Below are 18,483 nucleotides of genomic sequence, written 5' to 3' on the forward strand. Positions count from 1 at the left end.
ATTTAATTTTTTTCCATTTCAACTGATTTACTGATTAATTTATACTCTCCCACTCATTACAATGGGGGTTGGCAAACTACAGCCAACTGATACAATCCTGCCCAGCTACTATTTTTATAAATAAGGCTTTACAGGAACACATCCAACATAATGTGCTGCTTTTGCATTCCAGTGGTGAGCTGAGTAGTTGTGGCAGGTGCCATATGGCCTACACAACCTACAAATATATTCTATCTGCACCTTCACAGAAAAATATTGCCAACCTTTTATCTATAGGTAGGGTTGTCATCTGTCAGGACCTCCAAGCACAGCTGTTTCTGAGCTCTTAGTTCTTTTGCCCTGGCCTACTCCCAAGCCAACACTCCAGATTTCATTGCTACAGCTTTGTAATAAATCTTGGTATCTGTGTGGAGGGAGAAGGGAGACAAGGCTCCCCTACGTGTTCTTCAAAATGGACTTGCCTTTATTTTTTTGGCTGGACACTTGATTAGTGTCTACTTCCCTCACTAGACTAGATCTCTCTTACTGTTGATTTCCTAGTGCTCTGTGTAGGACCCAGCATATAATATGTGCTTAATCTGTAGAAGAGCCATCTAATGTTCAACTGAACATTCTTATTTTAGAGCTGGAAGAACAGGCTCCAAGAGGGAACCGTCTGCCCCGGAGGACACCTGTACCCTTAGAAAGGCTGCCCAGTGCTCCCAATTAACAGCTAAGGCACCTGAGTCCAAAGATGTGACAGTGCTTGTCCTAGGGCCTGTGTCTTGTAAGTACTGGGCTAACTCCAAAGCTTGACCTTTACTTATTTATTTTTTAATATCAGTAGGACACTCTTTGGTTCCTGCTTTTATCATTTAGTATACCTTGGGAATCATCCCACATCAGTGCAGCTAGAGCTGCCTCCACCCCCCCACCCCATCCCCACTAGTACGTCTTCCCTTGCATGGTGGACCTGGTCCCTTACTGCTTGACTCTTGGCGTGGTTTCCCATCACTCTGTAGTGAACATCCTTATGCTTTCTTCACTGGCTTGAGTTTATCCACAGGATAAATTCCTAGAAGTAGGCTTGTCACAAATGTGTGCATTTTAAATTTCCTATAGCTACAAGCAGCCAAAATGGGGGCACTAATTTAAACTTCACCAAGGAGAGAGCCTATTTCCCCATGCTCCTCACCAACCCACGATGATGCTGGAGGACTTAACCTTTGCTATGTGAACAGGTAGGGAAAAAACCAGAGCCAAGACTTTCAAACTACAAGTCAATGTGGTTTGGGGGCCATGCTACTCTGTGGGTGACATAGTCACCTTCCCTAAATGGGTGAGCAGATTTCCTCCCCCTTTTAAGTTTAAACCCAGCGTGAGCAGCCAGTTTCCCTGCCACCCATCTCTGGGAGAGGCACATCCATACAGCCTGGCTTAGAAATGCCACCTATTTATTGACTGGGGCCAGTGGCAGAGGGGCCGGTGAGCCAAGCCAAGGGCTCCCTCCCACTGCCCCTGGCTCTTAGCCTGATGGTAGCTGTGTTGGTGAAGGTTGCCTCAGGAGGCACCTCTGGCCAAAGGCTATAACTGGAGCAGTGATGCCGGGCAGGGACTTAGCTGCCCAGCACAGTGGGGGGATCATGACATAGGCCATGGGCAGTCAGTTTGGAGGTTAACATAAAAGCCTTGGAACAGTGTGAGCAAGGATAGGGGCTGGTGTCAATGGCATGGTATATGTGGTGGTGGACCTCCAGCTTGGAGGAGTAACAGAAGGATTTGGGGCAGTTGGGGTACTCATGGGTAGGGGCACTCATGTCCAGAGGTGGGCTGAGGGCTTGGAATGGTGGCTAAAGGGCTTTGGATGGGGGGGCCACAGGTGGGGGCAAACACCGCTGTGCATGATGTGGTGGACTGCCAGCTTGGTGTGGTAGGAGAAGGTCTTGTCACACAGTCAGGACAGCCAATGGGCTGGGCTTTTGCAGTGGGCCCTGGTAGAGAACTAGGGGACAGGTGGGCTGGTGGGATCCAGGCAGCAGCCAGCGCCCTGAGTCTAGGCCAGGTTCTCTCCTACCCTGATATCTGAGTGTATCTGGACATTCCCCAAATACCACATTACTGCCATGCATCATCCTAAGGGACTCCAAGAGCTTACCTGGAGCTCCAAACTGAGGCTTCCCCAGAGCTACTTAGGTGCCCGTTTCTGGTAATCTTCCCAAGTGATCTCTCTAAAACCCCACAAGTCACCACTCCTCCCTGACCCTGCTGTCATTTCCTCAGCCCTATAATTGATCACTGAGGGCTCTCCAAAGCCAGCCAGGAAGATTCTCCAAAACGTCACATTTGAGTGGGCCCAAGTGGTCTTCGCCCTGGGCTCTCAAACTTTCAACCTGAGATTCCTTCAAACTGATTTTCTGAGCCCCAACTCTTGGAGAATCCTCCCTTACTGCTCTCATCTCCTTTAATCACTGGTTCCTTGTAGTGGACCCAATTCGGGAATGGGAGGATCGAACAAAATAAGACCCAAATCTCGGCAATTCAGCCCCGGGGAGGGGCCTTCTAGCAGAGAGGGCGTCCTGCAACTCAGAGCCACGGAGGGCCGGGGGGAGGGGGGGGGGGCGAGCGCTCAAGAGCGGCTGGGCGCAGCCTTATTTCCACTCCCTCCACCCACGCCGGGCAGTAGAGGGGGCAGAACGCACGCGCATTCGCGACCCGAGCTCCTGTGGGGGCAACCCAAGGGAAGGAGGGCGTGGGTGCCCAGTATGGGGAAGCTGAGTGAGCAAGCTGAGTGAGCAAGCGCAAGGCTTTGGGCCGAAGTGAAGGGCACAAGCGGCTGGCGGCGCCGACGGTGGCTGGCTGGAGTCAAGCACGTGTGGGAGCAAACACCGAGAAACTTCACTTAGACGTCCCCGAAACAGCTCCGAACCTATGCACGTTCCCTTCCTGTGTCCACTTTCTTTCCCACTGGGAACCGGAGTTCTGTCTCCACAGGCAGTTGCAAAAACCCACCGTTTCAGACTCACTCAAGGCGTTTGCAAAAAAGCCTGTTCTTTTCCTGGAGGGCGGGGCAGGACTCCGGATCCAGAGCGAGGTGTCGGCTCTATATAAGGCACGTTATTTGCGGCGCCCTTTGCTACTGGGTGAGTCGACGATCTTAGCCCCTCCCACCGCCGTGAGGCCGGAGCTGGGGCTTGTAGGGGGTGGTGTGACCAAGGCCGTTGCCTTGGCAGGCGGTCACCCACCCCCTTGCTGGAGTTCCTGGTGCCAGGCCTCCCTCCCCTAAGATCTCAGTCATCCCTGTACCCTCTCCCACTTTTAGCCCCAATGTCTGTACCTCTCCCCCACCACTCAGACTGGAAGAGAGTTTTGGGTTTGCCCAGCTTGGGCCAGGCATGCAGGAGACCTTGATGTGCAGAATAAATGAGCAGAATTCCCTCCTTGACATGAGCTGCTTCTTTCTGCCCATTTCTCCCTACTAAAATGTCCCAACATCTCTTCCCATCGCCAAGTGTATCTTCGGGACTAAAATTTTTTTGACAAAAATACCATTTCAAATTTCTCCCTCTCCACGTACCCCTGCAAGTCGCTCTGGGTCTGTCCGGTATAGCTGAATGTCTTTCTCAAGACTCTGAGCATCTCCCTTGCCTCAGAGTAGCTCTCTGAGTCCTTTGCCCCTAAAAAGCACCAGGAATACACTAGAATTGTTGTTTTTTTTTTTTTAAAGAGGCATGTATTTTTATTTATTTATTTATTTATTTTTGTTTATTTATACATGCACTGGGTACAGTCAAAAGCGCGGGAGAGTGAGAGAATTCACCAGAGCCAGAGCGGGGAGCAGAGCAGGCAGAAGGACCAAAGTACACTGCTAAGGGGAGCAGCAGGCGGCAGGGAGCAGCCGGGGATCGAGCCGGCGCCGCAGAGGCCGCGGGCAGCTTCGCAACCCAGCGCTCAACCGCTGCGCCACCGAGGAGGCCCTAGAATTGGGTTTTATTGATTTGCTGTAGTAAGGACAGAGGGATGCAGAGGGAACACTGGCCATCTTCCAAAAAGCAGGGAGAGAGCTATAGGCTGCTTCTGAAATATAAGATTTACACAAAATTTAAATGAAGCAGAGTTTGATGGGCTCAAGGCGAAGGGGGCCTATGCAAAGAGGTTGTGGGAGGGAGGCGGGGGAAGGGGGCCTGGTCTGATAATCCCCTCCAGGGCTGTTCCTTGGAAACTCCAGATTTAAGATGAATATAGAATGTACAATAGTTGTTGCAAATAACCTCCTTGAAAGTGGTCCACCTGAGTTGGAAATAAAGGCTGCTTCTCTGTAACAAAGTAACTTAGAGCCTTCAGACAAGAATAGATGTTCTGTTCTCACTACTGATGTCCTTCCAAAAAGAAGACTTTCTATAACAGCCTATGATCAGACAATACAATTTTGCAACTCGAGGTTCTCAATATAAATGAACAAAGGCCATTTTTGGGGGTTCGAATCCCAACGGAAGCCAAATGATCCTCAATCTGAATTTGCAAGCTATTGTGCAAAATTATTTTTAAACACCTGATTTCTTCCTGGGAAGAAGCAACCATTCCAGGTAAAAATACTTGCACAATTTTTTTAAAAAACTGAGATCAGGTGTTGTTCTGGGAACCAGGCACCCATCCAACACTCCCTCAAGAATGTGGGGACCCTTTTCCTGGCCACTAGTGACCTTGAACCAAGTATCTTTTCATAGCAAGGATTATCTCACCACCCATTTGTCCCTTCACATGATCCCTGGCCTGCTGCTCCCAGCCCGTCTCCCACCTCAGAGCACCGCCACTCTCTCTGCTCGGGGTTTCACAGCCTCTGGTCTCTGACGTCTCCCGCCTTAGGTCCCAGCCCGCCCGGCGGATCCCGCGCTCCCGCGCGGCCGCGGCCCCTTTAAGGCCGGCCCCGCCCCCGCCCCGCCCCGCTCCTCCCCGCCGGGTCGGCGCCGGGCTCCCGGCTCGGCGGGCGCTCGCCTCAGTGCTGGCCGGACCCGCGGCGGCAGCGATGGCCGGAGCCGTCCTGAAGGTCGCCGGGCGGCAGCTCAGCCTGCGCAGCGGCTCCGCAGCCCCCGTCCTCTTACGGCAGGTGCGAGGTGGGCCAGGGAGGGGGTTCCCGGCCCGTGGGAGGAGTGACGGGCGCAACTCCTGGGTCCTTGAAACTGGGGAGATCCCGGGACTCCGAAGCCTGGATCCTAGCGGAAGGGGGTTTGGGACTGGGCTCTTGGACCCTTTAAGGAAGGAGGTCTGGGAGCCCTGGGCTGGAGCTGAGCTCCTTTCCTGGCGAGGGTGCTGGGGCCCCTGACTTGGGACTCATTGGTTCTGGGTCCTGGGCCCCCGATTCCTGACCCCGGGGAAGCGAAGGGGCTGGGGCTTCTGCTTGTGGACGTTCAGAAGAGAAAGGGGTGCAGGCCTGGACTCCCCATTGAGGGAGTTTGGTTCTCCTCTCTCACCAGTCCCTCACCCCCCTCGCAGATGTTTGAACCCAAGAGCTGCACCTACACCTACCTGCTGGGTGACCGGGAGTCCCGAGAGGCCATTCTGATCGATCCTGTTCTGGATACGGTGCAGCGGGATGTCCAGTTGGTCAAGGACCTGGGACTGCGGCTCCTGTATGCTGGTCAGTTTGGGGGCTCAGCTCCTGGGTCTGAGGGAGGAGGGCACTGGGTGGTGGGAAGCTGCGTCCTCTCTGTGCCCTCCTGGACTTGTCCCTCCTCTCTCTCCCAGTGAACACCCACTGTCATGCCGACCACATTACGGGCTCAGGGATGCTCCGGTCTCTACTACCCGGCTGCCAGTCTGTCATCTCCCGCCTTAGTGGAGCCCAGGCTGACTTGCACATTGAGGATGGAGACTCCATCCGCTTTGGGCGTTTTGTGAGTTGGATGCTGGGTCCCAAGTTGGGGGTGAGGGTGGAGTGGCTGGAACTTCTGGGACTTAAAGCAATAGGGGGCCTGAAGGGCTGGGCACCTCATTTGGGCGAGGCCTGAGACCTGGCTTCCTGATTACACTAGTTGGGGCCCAGGGGTAAAAGGTCTGGAGGGTGTGGCTCTGGCCAGAGCCTCTTAAGTCAACATCAGTTGTAGAGATTTCTGAGGCCTGGGTGCAGCTCCTGTGGCCTGTCATTTTGGTAAAAGTTGATTGGGAGCTGGAATTCCAGGCCAGGGCTGAAAGCCCAATGTTGGAGGAAGGAGCATCCTGTTGCCTTTGGTTGGGACTAGGGTAACCCAGGAAAGGAGGGGAGTGGGGCTTGGTGCAGCATTTAAAGAGTTGGTCCAAGCCCAGCACAGGCGCTCTGAGCTTGTGCTTCTTTAAATATTGCGCATTAGACCCAGGTTTGCCTCATCCTAGCCCCAGCCTAAATATTGCCTCACCCTAGAATGGTCCGAGGGTTCCCACTGCCTCTTCCTTCTTTGCCACAGGTTTTCAGCCTGAATTTCTACCCACGGCAATATGGGGGTCAGGCAGGGGCAGCCCTTGGAGGGGAAACACCTCTCAGCACATTTTTCTGATCAGAGTTGCTAAAGGTGGAGAGTTTGGCTGACTTTGGACAGAATGTCAGGTAACATGGTGAGGACCTGGCCTCCAGAACAGTTCATCTGAGTCATAGGGTTTAGCGTAAATGAGGGCTATGTGTGGAATCAGAGGATTTAGCTACAGTGGTTATATGCTCTTTTTTTTTTTTTAAGATTTATTTATTTATTCATTTATACAAGCACTGGGTACAGTCAGAGGCGCGGGACGATGAGAGAATTCACCAGAGCCGGAGTGGAGAGTAGAATAGGCAGAGTAACAAAGTACACTGCTGAGGGGAGCAGTGGGCAGCAGGAGAGGTCTGCGCATCATGTGGGACCCTCGCCCAGTGGCCGGGGATCGAACTGGTGCTGCAGAGTCTGCAGGTAGCTTTGCAACCCAACGCTCAACCGCTGTGCCACCGGGAGGCCCTATGTGCTCTTTATTTTAAGTCTTTTTCTGGAAGCAGGTAAAAAAAGGTGTTGTATATTTATGTACATTGTTCATGGTATCAGGGACTGCAAGCATTTTTTGGATTGAGAAGCTTTAGCGGAATTAGAAATGACTGAGGTTTTGTGTCAAATAAACCCCTTGTTAAATTGAGTGAGTAATGTTTTCTTTTTAAAATTTTTTTAATAATTAATTTTTATATTAATTAAAAAAATTTTTTTACATCGTTGTTCATTTTTAAACAATATTTGCTTCCCCCCACCCCCTCAGGTGTAGTCCCCACAGAGTTTCCTTCACCAATGCACCCGTGCACCATCCCCATAGTCCCTGTGCTCCTCCCTCCCTGGCTCTGACCCCTCTTCCTCCTCCTCCGAGTGAGTGATGTTTTCGATAAACAATTGTTGAAGAACTTAGTTGTATAAGTTTTCCTCGGCTATCTGAGAATAGAACACTTCTGCTCAGTATGATTTGGTAGGTGATTTTGTGTTGGGATTGCTCGAATTTTTTTCCTTATAAATTAATGATAGGGGGCCTCCCCTGTGGGGCAGGGAGTTAAGTCTAAGCACTATGAAGCTGTGGGCAGCCACTGTGGCACAAGTTCGATTCCCCGCTGGGGAGTTGGCCCACATGGCATAGCAGACCTCTCCTGATTCACCACCTGCTCCCCTTAGCAGTGTATTTCAGTCAACCTGCTTGTTCTGCTCCCCACTCCATCTCTGGTGAATCCTCTCACCACCCCCCACCCCCCGCACCTCTGCCCTATACCGCAGTTCTTCTATGCACAAATGAATAAATAAATCTTTAAAAAAAAAATAATAATTAATTAATTAGTGATAAGAGCATTCCCAGTCCCAAAAAATCACCCGCCAAATCATACCAAAACAAGAAAGTTCTCCCTTTGGATAGCAGGGGAAACCTATAGTGGATTTAGCTTCCATGGATATAATTCACAAACCATCAGCTTGCACACTTACTACAGTTCCGTGACTTTTACTGTATTCAGAGTTGTGTATTTTCTCACCATAATTTTAGAATATTAACTATTTTTTTTTAGTTTTAGAAAATATCTTTATCACTCTGAAAAGAAACCCCTCACCCCTTAGCTGCCACTCAGGTGACCTCCCCACACGCCCTTTAGCCCCTTCAGCCTATGTCACTGTTTCATTTCTTTTTATTGCTGAATGATGTTTTATTGCATGGACAGACTACATTTTAATTATTCACTCATCAGTTGATTGACACTGAGTTTCCTATTTTCGGTCATCATTAATAAAGATGATCCATAGACGTTATTATTTTTTAAAGGTTTATTTATTTATGCATATGAGAACCGGGGTACAGGCCAGATGTGCGGGAGGGTGAGAGGATTCACCAGAGACAGAGTGGGGAACAGAACAGGCAGACTGACCAAAATACACTGCTGAGGGGAGTAGCAGGTGAGACAGGAGAGGTCTGCCACGCCATGTGGGTTTCTCCGCAGCCGGCCAGGATCGAACTCATATTGCAGAGGCTGCGGACAGCTTCACAGTGCTGAGGTCAATCGCCTGTGCCACCAAGGAGGCCCGGACATTATTTTTATGTGGATGTCTGTTTTCGTTTTTCTTTTTTTTTGTGTTAAAGATTTATTTATTTATGCATACAAGAACTGGGGTGTAAGCCAGAGGTGTGGGGTGTGAGAGGATTCACCAGAGACAGTGGGAAGCAGAACAGGTAGATCTACTGAAATACACTGCTGAGGGGAGCAGCAGGCGAGGCAGGAGAGGTCCGCTGCGCCATGTGGGTTGCTCTCTGGCTGGCTGGGGATCAAACTCGTGCTGCAGTGGCTGGCGATAGCTTGGTAGTGCTGTCTTAAACCCCTGTGCCACCAGAGTGGCCCCTGTTTTCATTTTTCTTAGGTACAGACCTAGGAGTGGAATGGGTGGATCATATACTAATTGTTGTCCAACATGGCTGCACCATTTTACATTCCCACCAGCAGCATAGATGGTTCCATGTTCCTCTGTATCCTGTCCAACATGGTTATTACCTTAAATTACTCAGTATTTTTTTTTTTTATTTTTCATCACAGTTCTTTGTAAACCTTTGGAGATGGCAAAGGTTTTTTCCTTCTTCCTTATTTCCCTCCCCCCTTTGAGATTTTAATTGTAGCATATTATATACTAATATGTAACATCACATTGTAATATTGAGAAAAGTACACACATTATACTCTGTAACTTGGTAAATTTTGACTTATGTTTACACCTGAATTACCACCACTCACCTAGAACATTCCCACCACCCCAGAAAACTTCCTCATCCCCTTTCCTGGCTACTTTACACCACTGCCGAGAGATCATTCTCCTGAGTGATTTAACTAATGTTTAGCCATGTCTAATTTACTTAACCATTCTGATTTATTTCCTTATTTTGAAACAAGACCATTAACAGCGTGTGGTCTTTCGTGTTTCCTTCCTTTACCTTGCATGATGTTGTGGATAGCTGTTCCTAAATGTTCTTTATAGTTATCTTAAATGTATGTTATGTAAGGATTGTAAATAGTCTACTTGAGTAAAGTACTCAGTAGGCTGAAAAATTAAAATAAGAAGTCAGTAGAAATCTCATTTCTGGGGAAAATGAAAGAGAGGGGGAGGTTGGCAAACTTTCTATAAAGGACTAGAATAGTGATTATTTTCAGTTTTGTAGACCTCAAGTTCTCAGTTCTCTTGTTGGCATGAAAATGTCTGTAAACAATGCATACAGGAAGTGGGTTGGCTCCATTAAAACTTCATAGCCACTGAAGTTGGAATTTCATTTAATTTCCATGTGTCACCACCTGTTATTCTTATTTTGATTTTTTTCCCCAACCCTTCTTAGCTCTCAGGCCTTACCAAATGGGCCAGTTTTGGTGCACTGGCCATAGTTTGCTGACCTCTGTAACACAGCAGTTTATACATTCTCCTCTGTGGCAAATACCACTTTTGGGCTATACTGGAGAATGCTGCCAGAAGATTCTTGTACAAACCTCTAGTGGACATTGCCCTTGATACCAAAGGAGTGGACTTTCTGGGTGATAGAACTGGCATCTATTTTAATGCAGTAGAAACTGGCAGATGGTTTTTTGAACTTGTTGTACATTTTATACTCAGAGTGGTTCAAATTCAGATGGTTTCATCATAGGATGAATCTTCTGTTTTAATGCTCAGTGATTGAGAATTGAACATTTTAGCTTCCAGAGGAATGGCAGATTCAGGAAGTTAGTCTTGCCTATTAAATACGTTGGTTTAGGGGGAGTGTTCCTCAAGATGCTGATCGCCCAGGTCCCACTTGAGAGGTTCTGATGGAACTGTTTTATTCTATTATGTGTGTGTTTTAAAATGTATTTGTTATTGAAGTAAATTTGTTTAAGGAATTAGTATATTTTAAGAGATCACAGGTCATCCTCATGTGACCCATGAGAAGATTTCAGTGCTTCCTGCTATTTGTAATTAAATATTGTAAGTCTCCTCCCCCAACATTTCATGTAAAATTCCAAGCATACAGAATTGTTGAAAAAAATTTATAGTGCACATTTCTATCTAGCTATCACTCCATCTTATTTTGTTTTTGTTATTTAAAAGATTTATTTATTTATGCATACAAGAGCTGGGGTGCAGGCCAGAGATGTGGGGGGTGAGGGGTGAGAGGATTCACCAGAAATAGAGTGAGGAGCAGAACAGGTAGATCTACTGAAATGCACTACTGAGGGGAGCAGGGGGAAAACAGGAGAGGTCTGCTGCGCCATGTGGGTCACCTCTCTGTCCAGGGATCGAACTCGTGTTGCAGTGGCTGCAGATAGCTTCATAGTACTGCGTCTTAACCCCTTGTGCCACCAGGAAGGCCCCCCATCTTATTTTGTTATGTGTCTTCAAGTTGTAGATAACGGTACACTGTACCCTAAACAGAACAAATAATCTTGTTCTCTGTCACAAAAAGTTTAGTTGATAAAGTTCAGGGTATTTCACTGCGATGGAAAATGACACGTTGGCTTTTTAGGTTGAGAGGTATAGAAACAGTTGATGTACTAATGATATAATATAATTATATAATAATTTTATAACAAGATTATGACTTGAATAATAGAGCAAAACTATAAGCTTGAGGGCCAAATAAAAAAGACGCTGAGAGCTCGCTTGCCACCAGGGGGCAGTGCGGGCCGCTGGAACTGCCCAGCAAACGCCCCACTGCGTGTCCAAATCCCGTGTGTGTGTGTTTTCAAGCTAGTAGAGGCAGTTTCAGATTTCGCTGCTGCAGGAAACAGGTGAAAGAGCAGTTGTGTAGCTGTGTCACGTCTTTGATGCATCGTGGAAGGGGAGAATGATATTACCGAAAGAATGTGGGGTTAGGCAGGCCCCTCAGCATCCTTGAAGAATATTCTGCAGCTGAGTTCACTCAAATTTCAGGAACAGTTGAGGCTGAATTAGGTTAAGATGTTAGCTGCCCTCCAGCCACATCTTTTGGTTTTTAATCTTGTCAAACCCACAGTAAATGGATATAGTAGTATAATTAACACTCCCATCCACTTCAACCAATGCTCACTAGTTGTTGACATATTTTTAAACCACATTTGCTTTATTTCTCCTCCTCTATGTATAATTTTTTTTCCTGATAGTATTCAAAAGTCATATTGCAGATGTTTCACCCCTAATGCCTTTGCCTAAGAATACAATGGTGGTTCCCAAACATCTCTTTTGATCTCCTTAACCCACTGGAGGACCCTAAAAAAATTTTGTGCGGGTTCTGTTGATCAATATTAACTGTATTAGAAGTTAAAACAGACTAAGAAAAACAGCAAACGTACATCATTGGCCGTCAGAACAGTGGCATTGTCACAGGTCACGGAGCTCGTGGAAATTCCACAGGCCCTTTCTGGGGGAATGAGAGTGAAAAGAGGCAAAGGATATCTTAATACTGTTACACACACACACACACACACACACTTAAACATTGGTTTACAACACTGTAGATGTTTTAAGAGTGTAAGTTCACCCATCTACAAATATATGTCATCACACCATTCCCCCTAATAATCCTCCACCATAGTCCATTGGTGTTTACTCTTTCTTTTTTTTTATTTTAAAAAAAATTTTACTTATTTTTTGTGTAGAAGAACTGGGGTGTAGGCCAGAGGTAGTGGGGGTGTGTGAGAGGATTCATCAGAGACAGAGTAGGGAGCAGAACAGGCAGATCTACTGAAATACACTGCTGAGGGGAGCAGCGGGCGAGACAGGAGAGGTCTGCTGTGCCATGTGGGTCAGCTCCCTGGCCGGGGATTGAACTAGAGCTGCAGTAGCTTCGTAGTGCTGCCACCAGGGAGGCCCCATTTTTAGGAACTTCCACACAGCTTTTCATAGTGGTCAGACCAGTTTGCATTCTCCCTGGTGGGCATTTTTTGCACCTATGTCAGGGGCAGAGTCTTCAAAGTGACTTTTAGGGGTCAGAAACATGCACATTTTAGATGTCTATGGTCACTGCAAAGTTCCCTCTAAAATGACTTCACTGAATTGTTCCACATATATCCCAGGCAATGAAAGCTTTGTCTCAGATACCCTAAGCAACTCTGACAGTTAGCAATGTGGTAGGTGATAAATATGAGTTTTAAAATTTAAGCCTCCCCCTCCCTTCCTTATTTTTGAGGGAGATTAGATGTCTTTTCAGATGCATTCTGACTATGTTTTCTCTTCCATAAATGTAAATATGGCTTGTTGTCCATTTTTCTTTTGAGAGTTCTTATTGATGCCTAGGAACTGTTTATATATTATGGCTATTTATATTTTATAATATTTTCTTAAATGTGCTGCTAATATTGTCTTTGAGTTATTTTTTGCCTTTCAGCTCTCATTTCTCCCCACCCTCCATGTTTGGAAAATCATATCTGTCGCTTTTTTTCTTATGGCCTGTGAATTTCCCATTATGTTTAGAAAAATCTTTCCTACCTCAAGATTTTATACATATGTATATATGTATGTGTGTATCAATCTATATGTATAAAAGAAAATATATGTGAAAGGAAACATATATATATGAAAAGGAAATATAGAAGGTGACATCTAGATATCTAGATGTTTTTCTAAATTTTTTATAATTTTTAGTGTTTAGATCCTTATCCTGATTTTTGTGTTTTATTTTTAATGATAAAATTACACATTCACCATAAAAGAAGATAAGGTAGAAAAAGCTTAAAGAAAAAATATATATTTAGAATTAAGGAATAATTTTTTTTCAAAAGATGATAGGGTACAAGTTACTTTGTAACCTGCTTTTTGCATTAACTGGATATTGAACATCGGTTTATGTCACTAATATTTGTGTAGAACATCATTAAACTTTACCTAAATGATATAATTTTTAACGACTGTTAAGTATCACATTATGATAAAAAATGAAAAAGTACTTATTTTTTGATTTGCAAGATTGCTGTGTATACTAAGTATAGTGACCTTGCTTAGTTTATTTGTTACAAACGAAGTCTCCAACTTGTCTGTTCCCTTTAAATTTTATGATGTTGTTGCCATTCAGAAACTTCACATTTATTTAAAGTGAAAACATTGCTTTGCTATGTGGGTTGTTCCCTGGCCGGCCAGGGATCGAACTTGTGCTGTAGAGGCTGCAGATTGCTTCATAGTGCAGTGCTTAACCCCTTGTGCCACAGCAGTGTATTTCAGTCAGTCTACCTCTTCTAGTCCCCGCTCTGTCTCTGGTGAATCCTCTCACACACACACACACACACACACACACACACACACACACACACACCCGCCCCCGCAGCCCTGGCCTGTACCCCAGCTCTTGTATGCATAAATAAACAAATCCCTTAAAAAAGAAGAAGACGAAAAAAAGAATTGTAAAAAAAAAAATTGAAAACATTGATCTTTTCCTTAATGGTTTATGACTTTCGGGGTCACACTGAAACGATCTTCCCTAAGTAGAGATTAGCCGTTCACTTCCACTTTTGTTGTTGCCCTGGCTTATGGTTTTGTTTCCTTCCTTTTAATCCATTTGGAGTTTCCTCTGGTGTGAGGTTTGAGCCTGGGACTCTAATTTTTTTTTTACCGAAAAAAGTTATCTAGACCCTGTGGTGGGAGCTTCTGGGGCTACTTTCACTATGACGGCCGAACCACTGGCTTCCTGGTAACTGTGTTCTCTCTCCCTACCAGGCCTTGGAGACCCGGGCCAGCCCCGGCCACACCTCTGGCTGTGTCACCTTCGTCCTGAATGACCACAGCATGGCCTTCACTGGAGATGCCCTGCTCATCCGGGGCTGTGGGCGGACGGACTTCCAGCAAGGTCACAGGCCCCTCTCCCCAGCATGACATCTTAACATAACTGTGTGTGCCAATGTGTCAGGTCAAGTCCATTGCAGGAATGAACAAATGACTGTTAGACTTTTAGGGGTTCAGATTAGATTCAGGAATTTAGCTACTAGAGTGGGGAGAGAGTCAGAGGGAGAGCTGTTGGGGGTTGGTTCGATTCAGGAGGTGTTTGCTATCTATTGCTATGAAACACATTACCCTAACTTACATGGTTTCTAAGGGTCAGGCCGCTGGCAGCTGCTTAGCTGGGTGGTTCTGGTTTAGGGTTTCTCTCAAGGCTGTCAGCGAATCGTCTACCAGGACTGCCATCATCTGAAGACTTGATGGGGCTGGGGAGTCCACCTCCAAGGTGTCTCCCTCTCAGGGCTTACAAGATGTCGCTGCTCAGGTGCCTTAGCACGTGGCCCTCTGGGGGACCTGTCTGAGTGTCCTCATGACTTGGTAGCTGGATGCCTCCAGAGGAGTGATCAGAGAGACAGACATTTTGTTTTATCGACCTTGTCTCAGAAATCAAATGTGGTCATTTCTGCAATGTCCTATTTGTTAGATGTGAATCTCTAAGGTAGGTCAGGGGTAAAATTTAGTCACATTTTAAAAAAAGATTTATTTTTGCATACAAGAATGGGGTACAGGCCAGAGGTGTGGGGGGTGAGAGGACCCACTAGAGACAGAGTGGGGAACAGAACAGGCAGATTGACCAAGCATACTGCCGAGGGGAACAGCAGGAGGGTCAGGAGACGTCTGCTGCACCATGTGGGTTGCTACCTGGCTGGCTGGTGATCGAACCCGTGCTGTGGTGGCTGCAGACAGCTTCATAGGTTGCGTCTTAACCCCTTGCGCCACCAGGGAGGCCTCTAGCCATATTTTGAAAGAAAGGGAATCAAAGGATTTGTGAATATTTAAAGATCTCCAGAAAGGGTTTAGCTGCTGGAGGCATGGCAGGGGGAGCCGTGTGGAGTTGGATTCCGTAGTTTACCTACTCCAGGGAATACAATCATAGATTGTATGATTTAGCTGCCACCAGTTTGATTCTGTGGTTTCCCTGATGAGGGTGTAGTGTTCCAAGTAATGTTACAAAGGTAGTGTTACATTTGTAGGGTTTAGCTGCTGGGCAGTTAGATTCAGGGATTTTATTGTAGGACGAAAAGTTGAGTTTCAGAATCTCAGGGTTCATCTGTCCTTTGAGTTTGTATGTTAATATGGGGTTGACACTAGATTGGGAAGATTTAGCAGCCTAGAGGGAAGGCGGCCAGGCTAGATGAGAGAGGAAACACAGAGTCACATGAGCTGACCATGGGCAACTTTGTCCGCAGGCGTCCCACCTTTTGCTTCCTGTTCCCTCTCTCCTTATCTCTGTATCGTGGTCTCTTTTTGTCTCTGAGGCTTCTAATCTCCCCTTTATCCACTCCCAACATAGCCATGAAATTGAAGACTTTAGGCTGAATGAAAGGTGAAAGAACATTCCAGAGAGGTTTGCTCCTGCCCCAAATGACAAGTGAGGGTTTCTTGTCCAAACCACAGCTCCATTGCCTTCTCAGCCTCATGTCTTCAGTTTCTTTTCTTTTTTTTTTTAAAGATTTATTTATTTATTTTATATAAGCACTGGGTATAGTCAGAAGCGCGGGAGGGTGAGAGAATTCACCAGAGCCAGAGCGGGGAACAGAATAGGCAGACGGATGAAATACACTGCTGAGGGGAGCAGCGGGCACAGCAGGAGAGGTCTGTGTGCCATGTGGGACCATCACCAGTGGCTGGGGATCGAACCGGTGCTGCAGAGGCTGCGTGCAGCTTCACAGACCAGCAGTCAACCGCTGCGCCACCAGGGGAGGCCCGTCTTCAGTTTCTGACCTCTTCTTGGCATCCCCAGAGCGAGAGGTGCAACTTCCTGGTGCTTCAGGGACTCATCCCAACCTTATTTACAGCCATGCTGAATTTCTTATGACCCCTCAATACACTACATGTTCCATCCGCCTACAATGCCCTGCCCTTTTCTTCTCTATCTAGACAGAGGGATACTGGCAGGAAATGAAGGAGGAGGGGCTAATTACAGTGATTATATCCTCCCACCCTTTTCCTGAGGGGTTTGGAAGGCCTGTCTAGTACTCTTGGTCCACTGACTTCTGAGATTTCCCTCCCCAGGCTGTGCCAAGACCTTGTACCACTCTGTCCACGAAAAGATCTTCACGCTTCCAGGAGACTGTCTGATCTACCCTGCTCATGATTACCATGGTGAGGGCTTCCTGGAGGAGGTGTGGGACTTATATTCAATATTACTTATTTGAGGAGCAACAAAGTGCTGTAATCTTCATGGGTATGGGAGTCTATAATTCTCAGAAATTCCTCTGGTGGAAAAGATCAACTGTTTGATCTAGGTTTATAAAATGTGGAGCTATAAACTAGGACTCCTAGATTTCCAGCAGGTGTGGGTTTTCCTGGGACTTCCTTAGAGAGCTTAGGGAATGGTGGGAAACTATATTTCCCACAGTGTTTGTGGAGGAGGAACCGCAATCTCAGGCAGGAACATTTTAGGAAAAGCCAGTTAGTCCCCAGCCAGCGGGACCCTTGAGGCCTCTTGGGAAATGTAGTTCAGGCTCAAGATTCTGTCCTGGTTGACGTTGCTCTCCCTCTGTCGGCCACTAGGGCTCACAGTGTCCACTGTGGAAGAGGAGCGGACTCTGAACCCTCGGCTCACCCTCAGCTGTGAAGAGTTTGTCAAGGTCATGGACAACCTGAACTTGCCTAAGCCTAAGCAGATAGGTGAGCAGCTGGGGAAGGGGTCTCCTGGTCTGCTCGAGGAGGGGCTGGGGTCCTGGACTCCTGGGTGTGAGGGAAGGAGGAGCCTTAGGGCCAGAACTCTAGTTTCCCATATATGAATGTCTCACGGTTTTGGGGTCCCCAGTGGGGTATGGCAGTCTGCTGGGACCTTTTAGTTTCATCCTTGGTGTCTTCCTTCCAGATGTTGCTGTTCCAGCAAACATACGCTGTGGGATCCAGACCCCCCCTTCCTGACCCTGGCAGTCTGGTACTGAAATCCATTAAGAACAGCACTGGGAGGGGTGAGTGGAGAGGAGTCATTCCCAGAGCCGCCCTCTCTTCCCCTCCCTCACCAGCCCCTTGAGCTTCTTAAATAAAAAATCTTTTTGCTTTTGCGCTGCATCTGACTCCTGTCTGTTTTCTGGGAGAACAGTTGGGTTTCTAGAAGTGCCTGGGCTTAGTTCTGGCCCCCAGGGAGGACAGGGAAGGAGTGGGGGCAGGGAGGGGAGAAGGGAAATTTTCTAACTCGCAAGATGAGAAGCAAACAGATTTGGGCCTGAGCTTCTCGAGTTAGATTAGAACATTTCACCATGTGAGGCCTAGGTTAAGGTACTTCTCTTCTCCAGGCCTGTTCCCTTATCTTGTATAAAATGGAAATAACAACTACAACAACAATAATAATGATAGGTGTTGTGATGATCCCGTGAGTCCCTGTGTGTGAGGTACTTGGCACCTTTGCCTGGCTGGCTTCCAATCAATGTTGACTATTATTGTTACTATCATCTGGAATGATCTTCCAGAAACTTCCTGGATTGGAGTTACAGTATGCCTCATGTCTAATATCTCAGACTGTTCCAGAGAACAATTGGTGTGTGGACTTTGGGCTCATTAGTCACCATCAGCCTCAGTTTCTGTAGCTGGAGTTAGAAATCCCTTTCTGTACAAGGTTACTGTGAGGATGAAATTAAATTAGCAGGCATAAATTGTTTAGCTCAGCCCCTGATGTTCAATAATCCTTTCACACATGCCAGTTATTTTCCTGTTTTTGCCCAGAGAGGAAAGGATCTGGCTGGGACCTTTAGCCCTTGTCCTCTATCCCACGGCGAAGTGGAGGGGGGCACACTTCCCCCTGTTTCTGGGCGGGTCTCTGACTCAGCGCAGGGCACCCCCTCCCCTTGCCCAGCTCCCCAAACCGGTCGGGGCCCTTCTAAAGGACTAATTAGAGGGGAGAGGCCCCTATCTGCAGTCCCCTCTTCCTTTCAGGATTCCCAGGGTCTGGGCATTAGGGAGGCGCTTATATGTAGGTGACCGAGACGCCTGGCAGTCCAGGGGGGGCAGAAAGGGGGGTCTTGGGGGCGGAGTGTGGGGTCTCCAGGCTGGGTGTTGTGAGGGTGGAGCTGATGGGGCCGGGATGGCCGGATGCCGCGGCCGCGGGCGGGGC

The 18,483-nt window shown here is 47.3% G+C and overlaps 1 protein-coding gene across 1 annotated transcript; it reads left to right on the forward strand.

Moving 5' to 3' along the window:
* The first annotated feature begins 4,972 nt into the window (after nucleotides 1–4,972).
* Nucleotides 4,973–17,398, forward strand: ETHE1 (ETHE1 persulfide dioxygenase). Its single transcript, XM_084258006.1, has 7 exons — nucleotides 4,973–5,083; nucleotides 5,470–5,614; nucleotides 5,722–5,870; nucleotides 14,133–14,262; nucleotides 16,428–16,517; nucleotides 16,929–17,045; nucleotides 17,245–17,398. The coding sequence occupies exons 1-7, from the start codon at nucleotides 5,003–5,005 to the stop codon at nucleotides 17,295–17,297; spliced, it is 765 nt and encodes a 254-aa protein (XP_084114132.1). The 5' UTR covers nucleotides 4,973–5,002; the 3' UTR covers nucleotides 17,298–17,398.
* The last annotated feature ends 1,085 nt before the right edge of the window (nucleotides 17,399–18,483 follow it).

This window comes from Talpa europaea (genome assembly GCF_964194135.1).
Source record: "Talpa europaea genome assembly, chromosome: 16".
Taxonomy (NCBI): Eukaryota; Metazoa; Chordata; class Mammalia; order Eulipotyphla; family Talpidae; genus Talpa; species Talpa europaea.